General features: G+C 54.5%; 1 protein-coding gene across 2 annotated transcripts in view; it reads right to left on the bottom strand.

The window, feature by feature from the left end:
- The window catches only part of COL5A1 (collagen type V alpha 1 chain), a 210,114-nt gene that overhangs the window by 34,188 nt on the left and 159,817 nt on the right, over positions 1-16,109 (bottom strand). For both annotated transcript variants that reach the window (XM_055270439.2, XM_055270438.2), the window contains exons 35-46: positions 15,762-15,806; positions 15,285-15,338; positions 13,744-13,797; positions 10,204-10,257; positions 9,216-9,323; positions 7,141-7,230; positions 6,991-7,044; positions 5,316-5,423; positions 2,328-2,435; positions 1,310-1,363; positions 232-285; positions 26-133 (exon numbers count right to left, since the gene is read on the bottom strand). In XM_055270439.2, the coding sequence (XP_055126414.1) occupies positions 26-133; positions 232-285; positions 1,310-1,363; positions 2,328-2,435; positions 5,316-5,423; positions 6,991-7,044; positions 7,141-7,230; positions 9,216-9,323; positions 10,204-10,257; positions 13,744-13,797; positions 15,285-15,338; positions 15,762-15,806 (891 nt within the window). The remainder of the gene's footprint in view (positions 1-25; positions 134-231; positions 286-1,309; positions 1,364-2,327; positions 2,436-5,315; positions 5,424-6,990; positions 7,045-7,140; positions 7,231-9,215; positions 9,324-10,203; positions 10,258-13,743; positions 13,798-15,284; positions 15,339-15,761; positions 15,807-16,109) is intronic.

Genomic DNA, 16,109 nt, shown 5'->3' on the forward strand with positions numbered 1-16,109 from the left:
GGCATGGTGAGAACCCCACAGTCACCTGCAGCCCCACTGGCCCAGGCGGTCCAGGAAAGCCTCTGGGACCTTCATCACCTTTCTGCCCGAAAAGGCCCTGCTGGCCCCGAGGCCCCGGCTCGCCGTCAGCTCCCTGCAGGGAAATAACCAGCCATGGGTGAGGATGCTGGCTATGCCAGCAGCTCTGGGGGGCGTGGGGCTTTCTGAAGGTCATTGACCATGGATACTCACAGAGGGGCCTGGCTGTCCGATGGGGCCTTGAGGACCTGTAGGCCCAGGAGGACCCTGTGGGGAACAAGACAGAGACATGGGTAGCTTCCTGGATTGTGGGTAAGACTGAGGGAGGGGTGGACCGCATCCTGAGCCCGGGGACTGATGCACCCAACATCATCAGTTCAGTCTCCAAATGTGTCGTTCCTCGCACCACGGTGCAAACCTGCTGCAGGCGCTGGGAAGTAGATAAGGATCTCGGTTCCACCCTGAGCCCCTTTCTGGATGGCAAAGGGCTGCCCCCAAGGTCTCTCGAGACCACCGTGTGTCATCTCAGCTCCCATCATGCACCCACGACACGGGCACGTGAGGCCCCCTTCAACAGTGAGGGTCCAGGATGACAGGCTCCTCTGGAGCCCTTGCACCCAGCACCATGTCCCCTGCTGTGCCATCCTCAAGAGGCCTCGGCATGGGACCACGGGAAGGAGGCAAGCAAGAAGGGTACAGTGCCCTTGGCCCCGGTAGCCCAACCCACGGCTGGAAGGACACAGCCCCTGTGGCAGGCCTCCCAGGAGCACGGATCCTGCTTGCCTAGGAATCAACATACTGGGGGAAAGGCCTGGCTGTACAGGAGATAAGCAGACATGTCACCCATCGGGAGGAAGCTGGCAGCAGAGTGATGGGGATTTTGCAAGAACACACTAGGATTTCTAAACAGATGAAAAAACAAAAAGGGGAAAAATGAACAGGCATTTGGTCAATGGTGCTGCCTCTGCCGGGCATTCTGGTGAGACCTCCGAGGGCAATGGGTGTGTCTGCAGAACCCAAGCCCTCTAGGACAGAAACGTTCCATTTGTTTAATTTCACAAAACCGGTGGATGCTTCCTGTTCATTCGAACACAGAGAGACTCACTCCCAGATATGCATGCGTGTGCACACACAGATGTTGTGGGAACACACATGCACGGGAGATTTTCACAGCATGTCCCGGTAGTTATCAGCAACGTTGGAAGAGAACGTGCATGGCACACAGCCTACAGCCTGTGATGAGGCCCCTTGGGACCTGGGGGCTGCCGCGCTCCCCCCTGCCAACTCTTACCTGCTCTCCTTTGTCTCCCTTGCTTCCTTTCTGCCCCGGCTCCCCGATCTCTCCCTAGGGGAAGGTGTGGGGAATTCTGTTAGACGGCTTGACAACTGTTTGGACCTTTTCTGTTCCCCAAAATGAATTTTTCTTGGAGATTAAGAACAGTGTCCTTTCCAGGTGGCCCTATAACTTTCCTACGAATAAATGTTTCCATATATTAGCTTGATTTCCTTTTTAATACAAGGGCTAAAAGGGATGAGGTCTTGATCTGATGCTAGACAGGCTTTTGGTAGACTTGAAAATGTGGGAAAAGTCATATTGAAAATACTTACTCTGTTTTTCAAATTGGGCCACTACCATGACAACATAATAACAGGCAACTCAATTACTATGTTGCCAAAGAAGTTATTAAAATCCTCTTTGTTGTTCCTGTTGGTGCAAGGCTGTATCCCGCCCAGACATGTAAGGCATCATCCATGCAGAGGTGACAAAGTCGGAAATGTCCCCAGAGAGGGGTCACAAATAGAAAGTTACAGCACAGCGAAATTTCACTGTCTGCATTAAATGAAGGATAAAATACAAGCTCCTGCAGCCATCGTTTCAGAATTATAAAGCACATTCTTAATGAACGGGAGCCTGGATAATTCAAGTGGAGACATTTAAAAATAGATATTGAGCAAAACCTCATTAAACCGGGCTCCGCAGTTTCAGAATTTGAAATGATTCGGGGGGACCGGGGAGCATTTTTCTCTGCTCTAGCTACTCACAGCAAATGTCGTAGGCAACCTCAAAATGACACAGGAGGATGTGGTTTCTAAGTCCCTCAGGCATACTGGGGACTGTGTGTATTACCATTTATCTATGGGCTGCTGCAAAATCATCTCCTAAAGCCAGGACTGTGGGGTGGGCGCGGCATCACTCCGCCGGCTGAGCTGCTCTACCCGCCAGCATCCTATTCTTTAAATTCACCACCCTCCCTCACACCTGTCTGCCCAGCCAGGCCCAGCCATGGGTCACTCTGGATTCGCTTTACCTTATCTCCGTCTTCTCCAGGGGGACCCACAGGGCCAGCTGGACCCGGGAGCCCCACAGGACCCTGGAGACCGTCTCGGCCAGCTGGGCCTTGTGGGCCTTTCTCGCCCTAGAGAATACAGAAGATCTCAGATCAAATGTGGCTCCAACCTGGGAACATCCCCTCCACCAGCTCAAGAGGGACCCGCTGGCAGGAAGTGGGAGTTGGTGAGGGTGACTGTCCCCACAGTCCTAATGGATTTCAGCCAGGGCCACTGAGGGCCGACTCTGAGCCCGCCCCTGGACCATGAACTTCCGGTGCATCGCTTCAATTAATCCACACTCATCCTAGGAAAGGCTGCTCTTTTACAGATGTGGAAACTGAGGCACAGTTAGTGAGCAGTAGAGACAGGATCCAAACCCAGCCGGCCAAATTCCTGAGCCTGTATGTGGATTGTCTAAGCTAGTGACCAGGAGCCAGGCCCAGTCACCAGGATAGCCTGAGCTCCAGCTTTCACCAACCTTCTGATTCTTTACATTCTCTGCAGACACTCTCCCTGCACACACACACAAGGACATGCATGCACATACATGAAGACATGTAAGCATACACACGTGCATAATGCACACATGTGAGTATGCCTATGTACCCATGTATACATGCATGCACATACATGCATGCGCACAAAACAAGCATATTCACATGTATGTGTGCATGCATGAATGTGCACCAGCGTACACACAAGGACATGCATGCACACACAAGGACACACAAGCACACTGACATGTATGTGCATGCATACATGAGTATGCACGCACAGGTACACACACAGGACATGCTTGCATGCATACGCACACCCTATTTTTCCTGTCCTTGTAACTTTGACTCATTTTCCTCCTAACTGCCTGCTGGGTAATCTCAAATGATCCTTCATAAGTTCTTGCTTTGCTCAGTTTTACCAGCCATCACATCACTCTGTGAGCAGCCTATATTTTCTCACCCCAGACAGGGATCCCTTTCTTCCGACAGATACACAGAAGGAGAGTGTGCACATTGGGAAGGGAAACATGGAACAGAGACTGTATATTCAATGTTCTGGTCTAAATGTAGCTGGGATTTAGTCATCCATCACTATTTCGTCTTACCATCCCTCCCTCCACAATTCATGTCCTGCTCCTCAAACTTAGCTCCTATTCATAGAAATTTCTACCCTACTTAAGCCAGAGAATGCAAAGACCACGTGTGGGGCTTTTGTGGAAGCTTCCTGTCCTATATTCCTGGTCAGGTCGGGAGTTCTCGGAGACGTCCGACCTTTGCTTGGCCTTTCCTTCCCTCTGGAGCTATTCCGGGAGGATCACGAGCTTCTCCCTGGATAGAGCAACTCTTGCAAGGTTTCTGCTTAAATATTTACTCTCTTGAAACTGTGAACCAAGCCATTTCCAGCTGACTTCGTGTGCACTCTATACACTGACTGCCCAGTTGGCTTCAGTTTTCTGGCAGAGAATCCAGCTGGATCCATGTCCTGGGTGCCTCACTGGAAAGGATTAGAAGTCACCAAAATTGCCAATAATATATTGAACAGATTCTCAATGGCCCAGATGTTTCCAATGTAGGTGTCCAGGGAAGTTCCTGCCCAGGGAATGCAGGCTGTTCCTGCCACCCATGAGCCACTGAGAGTGAAACGGACAAGAAAATCACAGTTTCTGGCTAGGCGCAGCGGCTCACGCCTGTAATCCCAGCACCTTGGGAGGTCCAGGCGTGTAGATCACTTGAGGTCAGGAGTTCAAGACCAGCCTGGCCAACATGGCGAAACGCCGTCTCTACTAAAAGTACAAAAAGTAGCTGGGTATGGTAGCACACATCTATAATCCCAGCTACTGGGGAGGCTGAGGCAGGAGAATTGTTTGAACCCAGGAGGCACAGGTCACAGTGAGCCAAGATCACGCTACTGCACTCTAGCCTGGGCGACACAGCAAGACTCCATCTCAGAAAAAGAGAAAGAAAACAGCTTTCTAACAATCAGCACTCAGACCTAACTCAATTTGAGATGGTCTGCACTAATTATCTGCCGATTCCCCTGAGAACTCAAGCTCACTCTGACCCTCTGTACTGGGAAGGAGAAGTTGAGATTAAATTGGTCTCCACAGCTGATTGAATGCAGGGGTAGGGGACACTGCAAAATTGCGTGGCAGAAGTCAAATACGGGTCAGGGTGGACCACTTCTGGACAGTAAGTGGCATTTTGTGGGTTATTCACGAAAGCGGGCTGGCAGGAAGCATCTAGGCAAGAAAGGCGCTCACTCATCTCCTTTTTGGAGACCAAGATCTGGGCGGCCTCAACACTTGCTCCTCCCCACTCCCGAGGCTTCACAAAGCCTGCAAAATTCGGGGCTTACCAGCAGGTGGGCTTTCCTGAACACAAAGGAAGACGCCTTGTCCTTCCGTTATCCACCCATCCCCTACCCCTTCTTTGCTGGACATCTGCTCTCTACACCTGCCCCCCAACCAAGAAACAGGACTCCCCGGTTCCAAACATCCTTTCCCATGAAGAGCCCAGCCACAAGTCCGGGCCAGCAGCGGGGAACAGTTCACACAGTGGGCAGCTGTGGCCCGACCACACAGGTGGCACTGAGGCTGGACGGAGACCAAGTCCACAGGGCACTGAGTGTCTTCGGCCCCTTCCTCTGGCCACATGTGTGGGGAACACCAGCATGCACGCATGGACAGGCTGAGCCTTGCCCAACATCATCGCACAGGGCCCCTCTGGCTCAGCTGATGGCGGAAAGAATGTGGCCGGCACCAGGACTCCTCCTGTGCTCCTCAGGCAGGTCACCAGGTCACCAGGTCCCCATGGGACACATGCTCTGTCCTAGAGGGCCGCAGACCCCACCCCATCCCCAATCCCAAGGAAATACCCCTGGGGACATCACAGGGGAAGGGACAAGGCCGGACACGGAACGACCCCAGCACCTCTGAGGGAAGGGCTCCCCCAATCCAAGGCAGTACTTACAGGAGCCCCTTTCTCTCCTGCCGGCCCTGGGGGTCCCTGGGGCCCAGGTCTCCCTGGAATTCCGATGGGCCCAGCGGCTCCAGCTGGACCTCTCTCCCCTGGAGATCCCTGAGGTGGAGCAAGAAAACAGTCTGCTTCAAAGGCTCTCAGACTGCGTGGACGTGACTTTGTAAAGCACCAGCTGATCACTCCACTTACCTGCTCACTCTAGAGCCCACAGTGGCTGCCTACGGCCCTTTGCAAGCACAAACCACCTGGTCTAGCATTCAGGGCTCTGTGTCCTCCTGTAACTCCAAGCTCCCAGGTGCTCCTCCCCCGGTGTCTGACAGTGTGCCCTGTGGTGTACTTGCCTTCGATGGGCTCCCTCTTCTAGGAGCCTGGCATCCCCCTCCGCTCGAGGGCCCGCATGCCCACGGGGCACCCTCTCTCCCCCAGGGCCCACATGTCCGTGGGGCACCCCCTTCCCTCTAGGGCCCGTGGGGCACCCCCTCCCCTCCAGGGCCCGCGGGGCACCCACTCTCCTCCAGGGCCCGTGGGGCACCCACTCTCCTCCAGGGCCCGTGGGGCACCCCCTCTCCTCAGGGCCCGTGGGGCACCCCCTCCCCTCCAGGGCCCCCATGCCCATGGGGCACCCACTCCCCTCTCTGCTGTGCTCCTCCATGGTGTGTGTTTTCCAGGGGATGCCTTGCCTGGGGGCTGGCATATGGATGGGTGGGCACCTGGCCTAATCGAGAGGGCCGTCCCGCCCAGTGGGCCCCTGCCGTGGGCAGCCTGGCTTTAGCGTGCATTTTTTTTTTTTTTTTTTTTTTTTTTTTTTTTTTTTTTGAGACGGAGTCTTGCTCTGTCGCCCAGGCTGGAGTGCAGTGGCGCAGTCTCGGCTCACTGCAAGCTCCGCCTCCCAGGTTCACGCCATTCTCCTGCCTCAGCCTCTCCGAGTAGCTGGGACTACAGGCGCCCGCCACCACGCCCGGCTAATTTTTTGTATTTTTTTTTTTTTTTTTTTTTTTTTTTTTTTTTTTTTTTGAGACGGAGTCTTGCTCTGTCGCCCAGGCTGGAGTGCAGTGGCACAATCTCGGCTCACTGCAACCTCTGCCTCCTGGGTTCATGCCATTCTCCTGCCTCAGCCTTCCGAGTAGCTGGGACTACAGGCGCCCGCCACCACGCCCGGCTAATTTTTTTTTTGTATTTTTAGTAAAGACGGGGTTTCACCGTGGTCTCGATCTCCTGACCTTGTGATCCGCCCGCCTCGGCCTCCCAAAGTGCTGGGATTACAAGCGTGAGCCACTGCGCCCGGCTAGCGTGCATCTTTAGAGTCCCTGGAGACCCGTGTCTGTTTCTTCCCCTGCTGGCCCGCCCAGACCCATGATAGGCGTGCAGGCTTTCTCCTTGCTCCTCCAGGGAGGTGCTCCACAGGCAACACAGTATGGCTCCTCCCACCCTCCAGGCTGCCCAGCGCTCTCCTTTCCTCGGTGTGCCCCTGGGACCCTTCGTCATCCAGGCTGCTGGCTTGGGATGCGCCACCCACATCTCCCCAAAGGCCATCTTCCCCCTCCACATCCTCCCCAGACTCCTCGGGGGTCTGGGGCAGCTGCATGCTCTGGGCCCTCAGGGACTGCCCCTTCTGACCTGGAGAGTAGGATTCAAGAAAGAGGATGGGATAAAGGCTTTGACTCACCGCAGGGCCTGGTGGGCCAGGGGGCCCTTCATTGCCTTTCAGTCCAAGAGCTCCCTGCAAAGCCACGAAAAGGTTGGTCAAGGGTACACGAGGAGAGGCCTCCAGGGCTGCACCTGTCCCATTTCATTCCCCGCCTGGCCTCTCACTCACCACTGGACCAGGAAGCCCTCGGTCCCCAGGGAAACCACGTAATCCTGGAGGGCCATCTTTCCCAGGGAGGCCTGCAGGGCCCGGGTCACCCTGAAAACAGAGTCAGAGATGAGCTTTCCTGGAGCCAGTGACACAGACCTCTCACCAGCCCCAGAGCGAAGCCAAGGGCTGGGGCCTTCTCTCTTGGAGCCAGCAACGCAGACCTCTCAGCAGTCCCGGAGCGAGGCCAAGGGTTGGGGCCTTCTCTCCTGGAACCAGCGACACAGACCTCTCACCAGCCCCGGAGTGAGGCCAAGGGTTGGGGCCTTCTCATCAGACACCCCTGGACTTGGGTTGGATTGGGCTTCTCCTGGCCACTTTTCAGAGTCGTGACTGGACTCAGCAGCCCACACGTGGGAGCACAGCTGGAGCCTCCGCCTGGAAGCCACGCTCATCTGGCGGGCTCTGTGTGCAAATCTGACTCTACCCCTGCTCCACGGAGTTCCAGGGTCCTTCCTCCCAAGGCCCTTAAGGGCTACAATGGGCCACGTGGGAGCTGAGGGCACATCTACCTTTTCCATAGATTTGGGGCTCCTTGTAAGACCATGCTCAAAGAAATCCACGATCAAAACAGCGTTAAAAGCATCATCCTAAATGGACTTATCACTTAAGGGACTTCTTCAAGCCTGAAACCACATTTTCCGAAAAAAAGTCACCACTTAACCTCGACTTTCCCTGAGGTACAGTAAAGCTTTGATATCTTCCAAAATGCTCTCTGGGGTCCAACATGGAGCACAGTGCTGTTTTCAAACAAGAAGGTCAAATGCCTGTGGCTACCTTCCCAAGCTCGGAGAGCTCTTTGTGTCCAGAATACACACACGTGTGCATGTACACATGTGGATTTATTCCTATATCTACATGCACACACGGGTGTGTGACTTTTTTCAGTATTTCTTCATTTGCTTCACTTTATTATTTTTCAGGTTTACTCTTCTGTGGTCCTACAGGCTGGAGAGCTTGCCTTTGGTTCATCCCTTATTGAGGAGCAGAAAGGAAAGGGCTATTTTTGTGCTAACACAGCAAGTTATGGCCACTCAACCTGGGGCGCCCAGGGGAGGAGATATGAAAAGGGGGCAGTTGGAGCTGGCACCAAGAGGTGGGTTAAAAGCACGTTTGCTTTTTATTTTTATAATTTCTCAGGCTCTTGGGGTGAGGGCTGTTTTTTTGTTTTTTTTGTTTGTTTTTTTTGAGATAGAGTCTCGCTCTGTCGCCCAGGCTGGAGTGCAGTGGCGTGATCTTGGCTCACTGCAAGCTCCGCCTCCTGGGTTCACGCTATTCTTCTGCCTCAGCGTCCCGAGTAGCTGGGACTACAGGTGCCCACCACCACACCCGGCTAATTTTTCTGTATTTTTAGTAGAAACGGGGTTTCACCGTGCTTTTTTTTTTTATTTTAAAAAACAGAGTTTCATTTGTGTTAACCAGGCTGGAGTGCACTGACACGATCTTGGCTCACTGCAACCTCTGCCTCCTGAGGGTTCAAGCGATTCTCCTGCCTCAGCCTCCCAAGTAGGTGGGATTACAGGTGCACACCACCACACCCAGATAATTTCTGTATTTTTAGTACAGATGGGGTTTCATCATGTTGGCCAGGCTGGTCTCAACTTCCTGACCTCAGGTGATCCACCTGCCTCAGCCTCCAAAAGTGCTGGGATTACAGGTGTGAGCCACCGCACCTGGCTGGGGTGAGGGGTTTTTAAAAGGACCACTTTCTGCTAAACATGTTATGGACACACGAAGTCCCAGAGCTTTTTATCCATTTCTGGAAGCAGGGCTGGCAGCTGGGGAGACAGCAGAGGGTGGAGGATGGTAGTGACCCCTGCCCCCCACCTTCACGCCCATCCCTGAGCAGGTCAGCACAACTTCTGAAGCGAATCAAGGAAAAGTGAGCAAAATGTGCGGTCTGGGGAGTGAACCGGCATGAGGATCGTCTGTTTGATGAATTACCCATTCATCAGAAAAGAGCAAGAAAAACACAAAGTCCCAAAATGATTCTTGAGGAAACGCCTGAGCTGACACAGAAGGCTCCAGAAACTCACCTTCGTCCCTTCTTTTCCAGTAAGGCCCGGAAGCCCCTGTTCACCGGGGGGTCCCGGTGGCCCAGGGTGGCCACGCTCACCCATTGGGCCCGTTTCTCCCGTGGGACCCTGTGGGGAACATCAGTGTCAGCCACAAATGTTTCGAGTGACTTGCAAGGGAGCAAGCATCTCTTCCTAAACCTAAGGACAGCCATGGTCATGGAGGCAAAGGCCTGCTGCAGCCCCACCAAACCTCCAAGTGCCTTTGCAAGCCTTCTCTTCCTGGCAAAAATCCAGAGGGTGGGTGTTGGTACGCTGCTCACTGCCTGGCATCTGCTGGGCCCCACGTGACCCTCTTCCCCCACCTGGCACCTAGAGGACGCACAGCCAAGCCTGCCTTCCTGGGACGTGCCCTGAGGGAGGCTGATTCAGCCACAGGACAGGCCAAGGATGGGAGAAAAGCCACACCAGGGGCAAAGCCCACATGCCCTTCAGTTCTGTGGCTGCAGCAGGTCTACGTCTTACTCACCACTACATGAGGTGTGCGCTTTCTAGGACACAAGGTGATCCCTCCCCGTCTTGCAGCTCTAAGCCATCAATCCCAGCTCTAAGCTGCTCCTGACACTGATCTGCCACTGATCTGCGGTTAGAACCGCAGGCCCGTGACACCTACAGGGACCAGTGGCAGGAGGACTCGGCTGCCTTGGACACCCACAGCAGGGATGAGCCCAGCTCCTGAGCTGGCCCAGGTCTGGCCCCAGCCACCCTGTGAGCCTTGGGCAGCCTTCCTTGCCCTGCGTGTTGGGTTTCTGTTGAGGGCAAACACATCTTTGCTTGCTCCTGTGTGGGGCAAGCCTCATGCTGACCAGCATTCAGGACCTAAGATAACCTCTCAGCAGTACCTGCACCTCCAGAATCATGGAGGGAACAGATGCCCGGGCTGGGACCCTCTTCCCTGCGGGCAAGTGACACTGGGTGACCCATGGAATCCGGGAAGGCTGGAGCTTACCTGAGGGCCGACCACACCTGGGGGGCCTGGAGGGCCGGTCTTGCCTTGGAAACCCTGTGAAGAGAGAGTCACTGCACTGAGGGTGCTGCAGTGGCCTGCGCCACCCTGCCCTGCGCTGTTCTCGGCAGGACGCTTGCCCCCCACCTCCCTTCCCCCCATAGTAGATGTTCCAGACTTTGTGTGAGAGGCCCATGTCTCTTGTTTCATTTTTGTGTTTTTTCCAGATGGAGAGTCTCGCTCTGTTACCCAGGCTGGAGTGCAGTGACTCGATCTTGGGTCACTGCAACCTCTGCCTCCCAGGTTCAGGTGATTCTCCTGCCTCACCCTCCTGGGTAGCTGGGATTACAGGCACACACCACCACACCCGGCTAATTTTTGTATTTTTAGTAGAGACAGGATTTCACCATTTTGGTCAGGCTGGCCTCGAACTCCTGACCTCGTGATCCGCCTGCCTTGGCCTCCCAAAGTGCTGGGATTACAGGCGTGAGCCACCGTGCATTTGCACTAATTTCACGAGGGTAACGAAGCCACACAAGCTCATCTCACTGGCTGCTCTCCCGCCTCTGCATCTTTAGGCCGATGCGATTCGCCTTTATCGTGTCACCGAGCATTCCTTTTCTGAGTCGGCTTGGTGCCCTTTCTGGACCAGGGGCTACCTCTGGCTGTTTCTCAGCGGTGGCTCTGTGACGACTGACCTGCTTTGGTGTCAACGCCTCTGATGCACGACGGGTGACTCTGCCCGCGTGCTCCTCAGCATGTATTTAAAACAGGCAAGAGCGAGGGCCAGCTGCTTTCATAACACGGCAGCTTGGATGCGTTATTTTTAGCTTGATTCAGCGGGAATATCTCACGCCCGCTCTGCATGCTCACACGTAGGTAACGATCCTGGCTTGGCTGTGGGTGTCGCCATGCCTTCTGTACTCTCCCTCAAAGGAGAAAGATGACCTTAAGACAACATAAGCTTCATTTCCGGGCACGTCTGCAGAGCATGACAGGTGCCAGCGAGAAGCCATCTGCAGGTGCCACATGACACTGGTGGAGACATGCACACCTTCTGCTCAGAGGCCTCGAGGCAAACTCTAGACTCTGGAGAAGGTGGCTGGCCCTGAGGCCAAGCCAGGGCTGGAGGGTGAGCGGCCCCAGGCCTGGGCTCACTGACTCACTGTCCCGCAGTCGGAGGCAAAATCTCACACCAAGCCACCGGGCCACACGAACCCACAGCAGATTAGCTTTTTTTTTTTTTTTTTTTTTGAGACAGAGTTTCACTCTTGTTGCCCAGGCTAGAGTGCAATGGCATGATCTTGGCTCACTGCAGCCTCCGCCTCCCAGGATCAAGCGATTCTCCTGCCTCAGCCTCCTGAGTAGCTGGGATTACAGGTGCCTGCCACCATGCCTGGCTAATTTTTGTATTTTTAGTAGAGATGGGGTTTCACCATGTTGGCCGGGCTGATCTCAAACTCCCGACCTCTGGCCCATCTCGGCCTCCCAAAGTGTTGGGATTACAGGCGTGAGCCACTGTGCCCAGCCCAGATTCAGCTTCTTTGCAAACTCTAGGAGGGCTCGCTCCTTTAAACCCAGCTCAGTTGTAGGCTAGAATGATCGTTTCTAATGTACACTGCACTTATGGGGTCAGAAGTAAGGAGCAGTGGACAGGTGTCAAGGGCATGCCTTGCTCAGTGGACCCAGGGAGAAGAGCTGAAGAGCCTGAAGGGAGATAGGAGCCTTGGTTAAGTTTTGCTAATGTCAATGTTAACACGAAACAAAAAAGGCCTCCCCCAGGGGCCCTCGGCCACCCCTGGCTGTTGAGGATGGAATATGACCTCAGCCTTTTGCTGAGAAATAAGTTTCTGCCTCACATTTAGGAGAAATAATGACCACTTGTGTTTCATTTTTTTAAAAAAGAAGGAAATCAACACTCCAGAGAAGCTCTTTCTGGAAGGCTTGTCTGGATTAGCCCATGGAGGAGATGCTATGTCCCAAGTGGGTCTCAGAGACATGGAGCGCCAACCGGCATCACTCCAGTGCCCTGTGTCTAGGGAGGCGGCCGAGGTGGCAGAAGGCAGCCGGAAGTACATGTACAACTTTCTGAGCAGAGACAAGCAGCTTAATTCTTTTACCAGCCTCCGTCCAGAATAAGTCAGAGGGAGAAAAGCACATAATATGTAAAACCTTCTATCTTGTCTCCTTGAAAAGGCATTAGAGAAAAATATGCAAAGCTCAGAAGAAATGTTTTAATTTTTCTGTATAAACAAAAGAGCAAAGCAATCTCCATTTATCAGGCAGCATGTGCCATGCAGAACACCAGTGAACGTATAATTAAAAGAGGTTTCATCACAATGAACCAAAGAGACACAAAGGGGATTTTTTCAAAGCAGGCATGGAGAATATATTTAACAGGGCACTCACAGACCCATTCCACGAGGGGACCTGCTTTTGCTGGGAGAGTCCTGTAGAGACTTTGACCCCTAGACACCTGGCTGGAGAGACCCTTGCAGTGACCCTGGCATGCCCCCCACTCTCCTCAGTGGGAAATGTTTGCATCTGTGCAATTCATCCTTTAAGCTGGACAGAGTAGGTGGGCACTCGGAGAAGGAACACAGCATGGTGACGAGGAAGTCACGACACTGCACGTCCCCAGATATTCAAAGCCTGGAGCCCCAAGCTTGCAGGTGTGGGCCAGGTTACAGGCATGCCTGCACCCTTTCCTGAAACACACCTTTAGGGAGCTGGGCCAAATTTCAAAGGGCTGATGGGGCCAGGAAAATGATCCCATTTCTGATAAGGGCTTTTTCTCCCAACTGAAAACGTTGGAGTCCTTTCTGGTCTAGATAAAGTAGCCTGTGACATGCATTTCTAAAGTGAAGGGCAAGGTCAAAGGGGAGTCTTTGACTGCAAAGACCACGTGCCCAGCGGAGTGACCAATTAGAGGCCACTTCCACCTGACTGGTGCTTGTTTTCTTTACTGTAAAAGGGGACATCACAGGCATCCTCCAGACCCCCTGGATTGGAGCTGGAAGGGCCTGGGTAAACACGGATGCGGTTGGTGCGTGGCCCACAGCCACCCTCTTGAAGTATTGCAGCTTCAAATGACTGAATGACACTGAGTAACATGTAGACCCTTTCCCAGCACTTTCCCAATTAAAAGACGTATCCCTCAAGCTGGGTGGCACTCAGCATTACTCTAGAGGGAAAATAAGGCTGGATGCACGAGGCTTCAGTCTGCCCAGGATAATCTGTGTGTGTCTTTAAATGTGGCCTCTCACCAAAGTTTCCAAAACCAGCCCAAAGCCAGCACCGGCCTTCTGCCCACAGATGCCACAAGGCGCTGCCGGCCTGCATGACTGCTCTGCCCCGGCCCCGCCTCACAGCCTGGCTCTGAGTCAGCAGAAGCTGGCCCGGCCCTTGTGAGCCTTTCTGAGGCCAACCTGTCTCTCCCAGGCCAGGAGGGTTCTAGATGGCGCTGGGCAGCGCGGGCTGTGCCGACATGCAGGGTGGTCAGAGAGCCAGCCAGCCACGTCCTCCAGCACCCATGATACTCACAGTCTCGCCTCTCTGTCCAGGGTGTCCTGGGAGTCCATCCTTGCCTGGAGGGCCCTGAAGAAAAAACCGAAGGAAAGGAGGTTCATTCGTGTCTGAGAAGCACCCACCTTTGAGATTTAATGCCACGTGGAGTGACCGTTATTTCCATGGCTCCTGCCCCTGCACATCCTCTGAGAAGGGCAATCACCCAGCAGGCACGGGGACAGTGACAACAAATCTAAAGCTGTCCTTGGCGCCTGCCCGTCATTGTACAGAATCCTCACAACTGCCCCATGGGACGTGCTGTTGTCACCCTCATCTATCAAGGAAGAAACCGAGGCAGAAGAGGCCAGTTGGTATCCCGAGGTCCAGCCAGCAGGTGGCACAGCTGGTGCCAGGACCCGAGTCTCTCCAGTTGCAAAGTCCAACCCCCGCCCACCAGCCCTGCCATGGCTGCTGGGTCATAATCCCACTGCTAGATGGTTGTCAATACTGAAGGAGATACATCACACCTGCCATAAGGCGAAGGGTGTCCCCCAAAAGGACATGCGGAAGCTCTGACGCCCAGAACCTGTGCCTGTGACCTCACTTGGAAATGGGGTTTTTGCCAGTGTAACTGAATTAGGATGAAGCCAACCTAGATGGGTGTGGGCCCAGCCCAGTGACTGGTGTCCTTACAAAATGAAAGAGATGGCCGGACGCGGTGGCTCCGGGCATGGTGGCTCACGCCTGTAACCCCAGCACTTTGGGAGGCTGAGGCAGATGGATCACCTGAGGTCAGGAGTTCGAGACCATCCTGGCCAACACAGTGAAACTCCGTCTCTACTAAAAATACAAAAATTGGCTGGGTGTGGTGGCACATGCCTGTAATCCCAGCTACTCGGGAGGCTGAGGCAGGAGAATGGCTTGAACCCAGGAGGCAGAGGTTGCAGTGAGCCGAGATCGCGCCACTGCACTCCAGCCTGGGTGACAGAGTGAGACTCTGTCTCAAAAAACAAAAAAAAGAAAGAGATTAGAAGACAGAGAGACACAGACGGAAGTCCACGTGAAGATGGATGGGGGCAGCGGCCAGGGTGAGTGTGCACAGGCCACTGGGTGCCAAGGACTGGCAGCAGCTACCAGCCCCCGGGAGAGGCCTGGTACCCTGTCTCCCCTAGAGCTTCCAGATGGTGCCAGCTCTGACTGACCACACTTTGCTCTCCAACTTCTGGCCTCCAGGGCTGTGAGAGAGGAGCCACACCCAGTTCCTGGTCATTTGTGATGGCGGCCCCAGGGCACTAACACAGAACTCAGCGAGAAAATCACTTCAGTCTCAAGGAGAGAGGACCCCAGCGTGCAGCTCTCTCCAGCGCCGGCAGCCCCGGCAGTGGGACACAGCCACGGACTGCCCCACAGCAGCCTTGGCAGGAGGGGGTCTCCCCCTCATCTGCACAGCCAGAATTTCACCTCAGGCCTCCCTCCACCCACCGGCCGCTGTGACAGCTCCGAGCAGACCTCAGAGAAAACAGGCGAGTGTCGGAGGGGACAGGTAGTGCTGGCCCAGCAAGGAAGCCATTACTCACAGGGGGACCCTTTGGTCCAGGAAATCCCGTGGGTCCTTGGGGTCCGTTGGGTCCCTGGGAACAGAGAAAGGCCAGTTTGAGGACAAGAGGTCTCTCCCGAGCAGCTCCCGCTGCTGATGTGCCTGTGCCGATCGCTCTCTGAACGCAGGTGTCATTTCTTCCCACCCCCGTGGCCTTTCCTCCATTATTCCAGCCCCTCCCTCCCCCTGCCTCACCACCAGGATGGGGCCCAGGACCCATTTCCTGTCATCTCAGCCACTCCCAAACCCCAAGACCAGGGCTGGGGTCGAGGCCCCTGACCTATGGAAGAGTTCACTCCCTGGGCGTGGCCCACCCTTGGGATCTTAGGAAAACCCTACTCTTCAGCAGCGTCTGAGGCGTGCCTCCCTGGCCCCAGCCCACCCCAGGACAAAGTGCAGGGGACATTCAAGGCAGGCTCTGTCCTCGGAGACACCCCCGAAGGTTCCAGCTGCTTACCCGTTCACCAGGAGGGCCAGCTGGGCCGTCACCTCCGGAGTTGCCCTTGAGAGGAAAGAAGAGAGGGGGAAAAGCTTATGATTGTTATTATTTGGATGAAAAGACTGTGGTCCATAACGTCATCAAAATGTCTGAGTCAAATATTGCCTGTGTGCACCCCTCAAGGTGGCCCTGACCCTCATTAAGGGGCAGAAGGCATTGGCACTGATCTGTGGCTACCAAAGCCTGCCTGTCCCCCTGCCTCTGCATGCAGCTGACAGCCCAGTGTCTACAGGGATGGACATTTCCAGAACAGTCTCCTAAGTGGGACAAAGGCTGCGCCCCAGCCTCGAGCACCTGGAAAAGTCA

Source organism: Symphalangus syndactylus, chromosome 3, assembly GCF_028878055.3.
Source record: "Symphalangus syndactylus isolate Jambi chromosome 3, NHGRI_mSymSyn1-v2.1_pri, whole genome shotgun sequence".
In the NCBI taxonomy this organism is placed as follows: Eukaryota; Metazoa; Chordata; class Mammalia; order Primates; family Hylobatidae; genus Symphalangus; species Symphalangus syndactylus.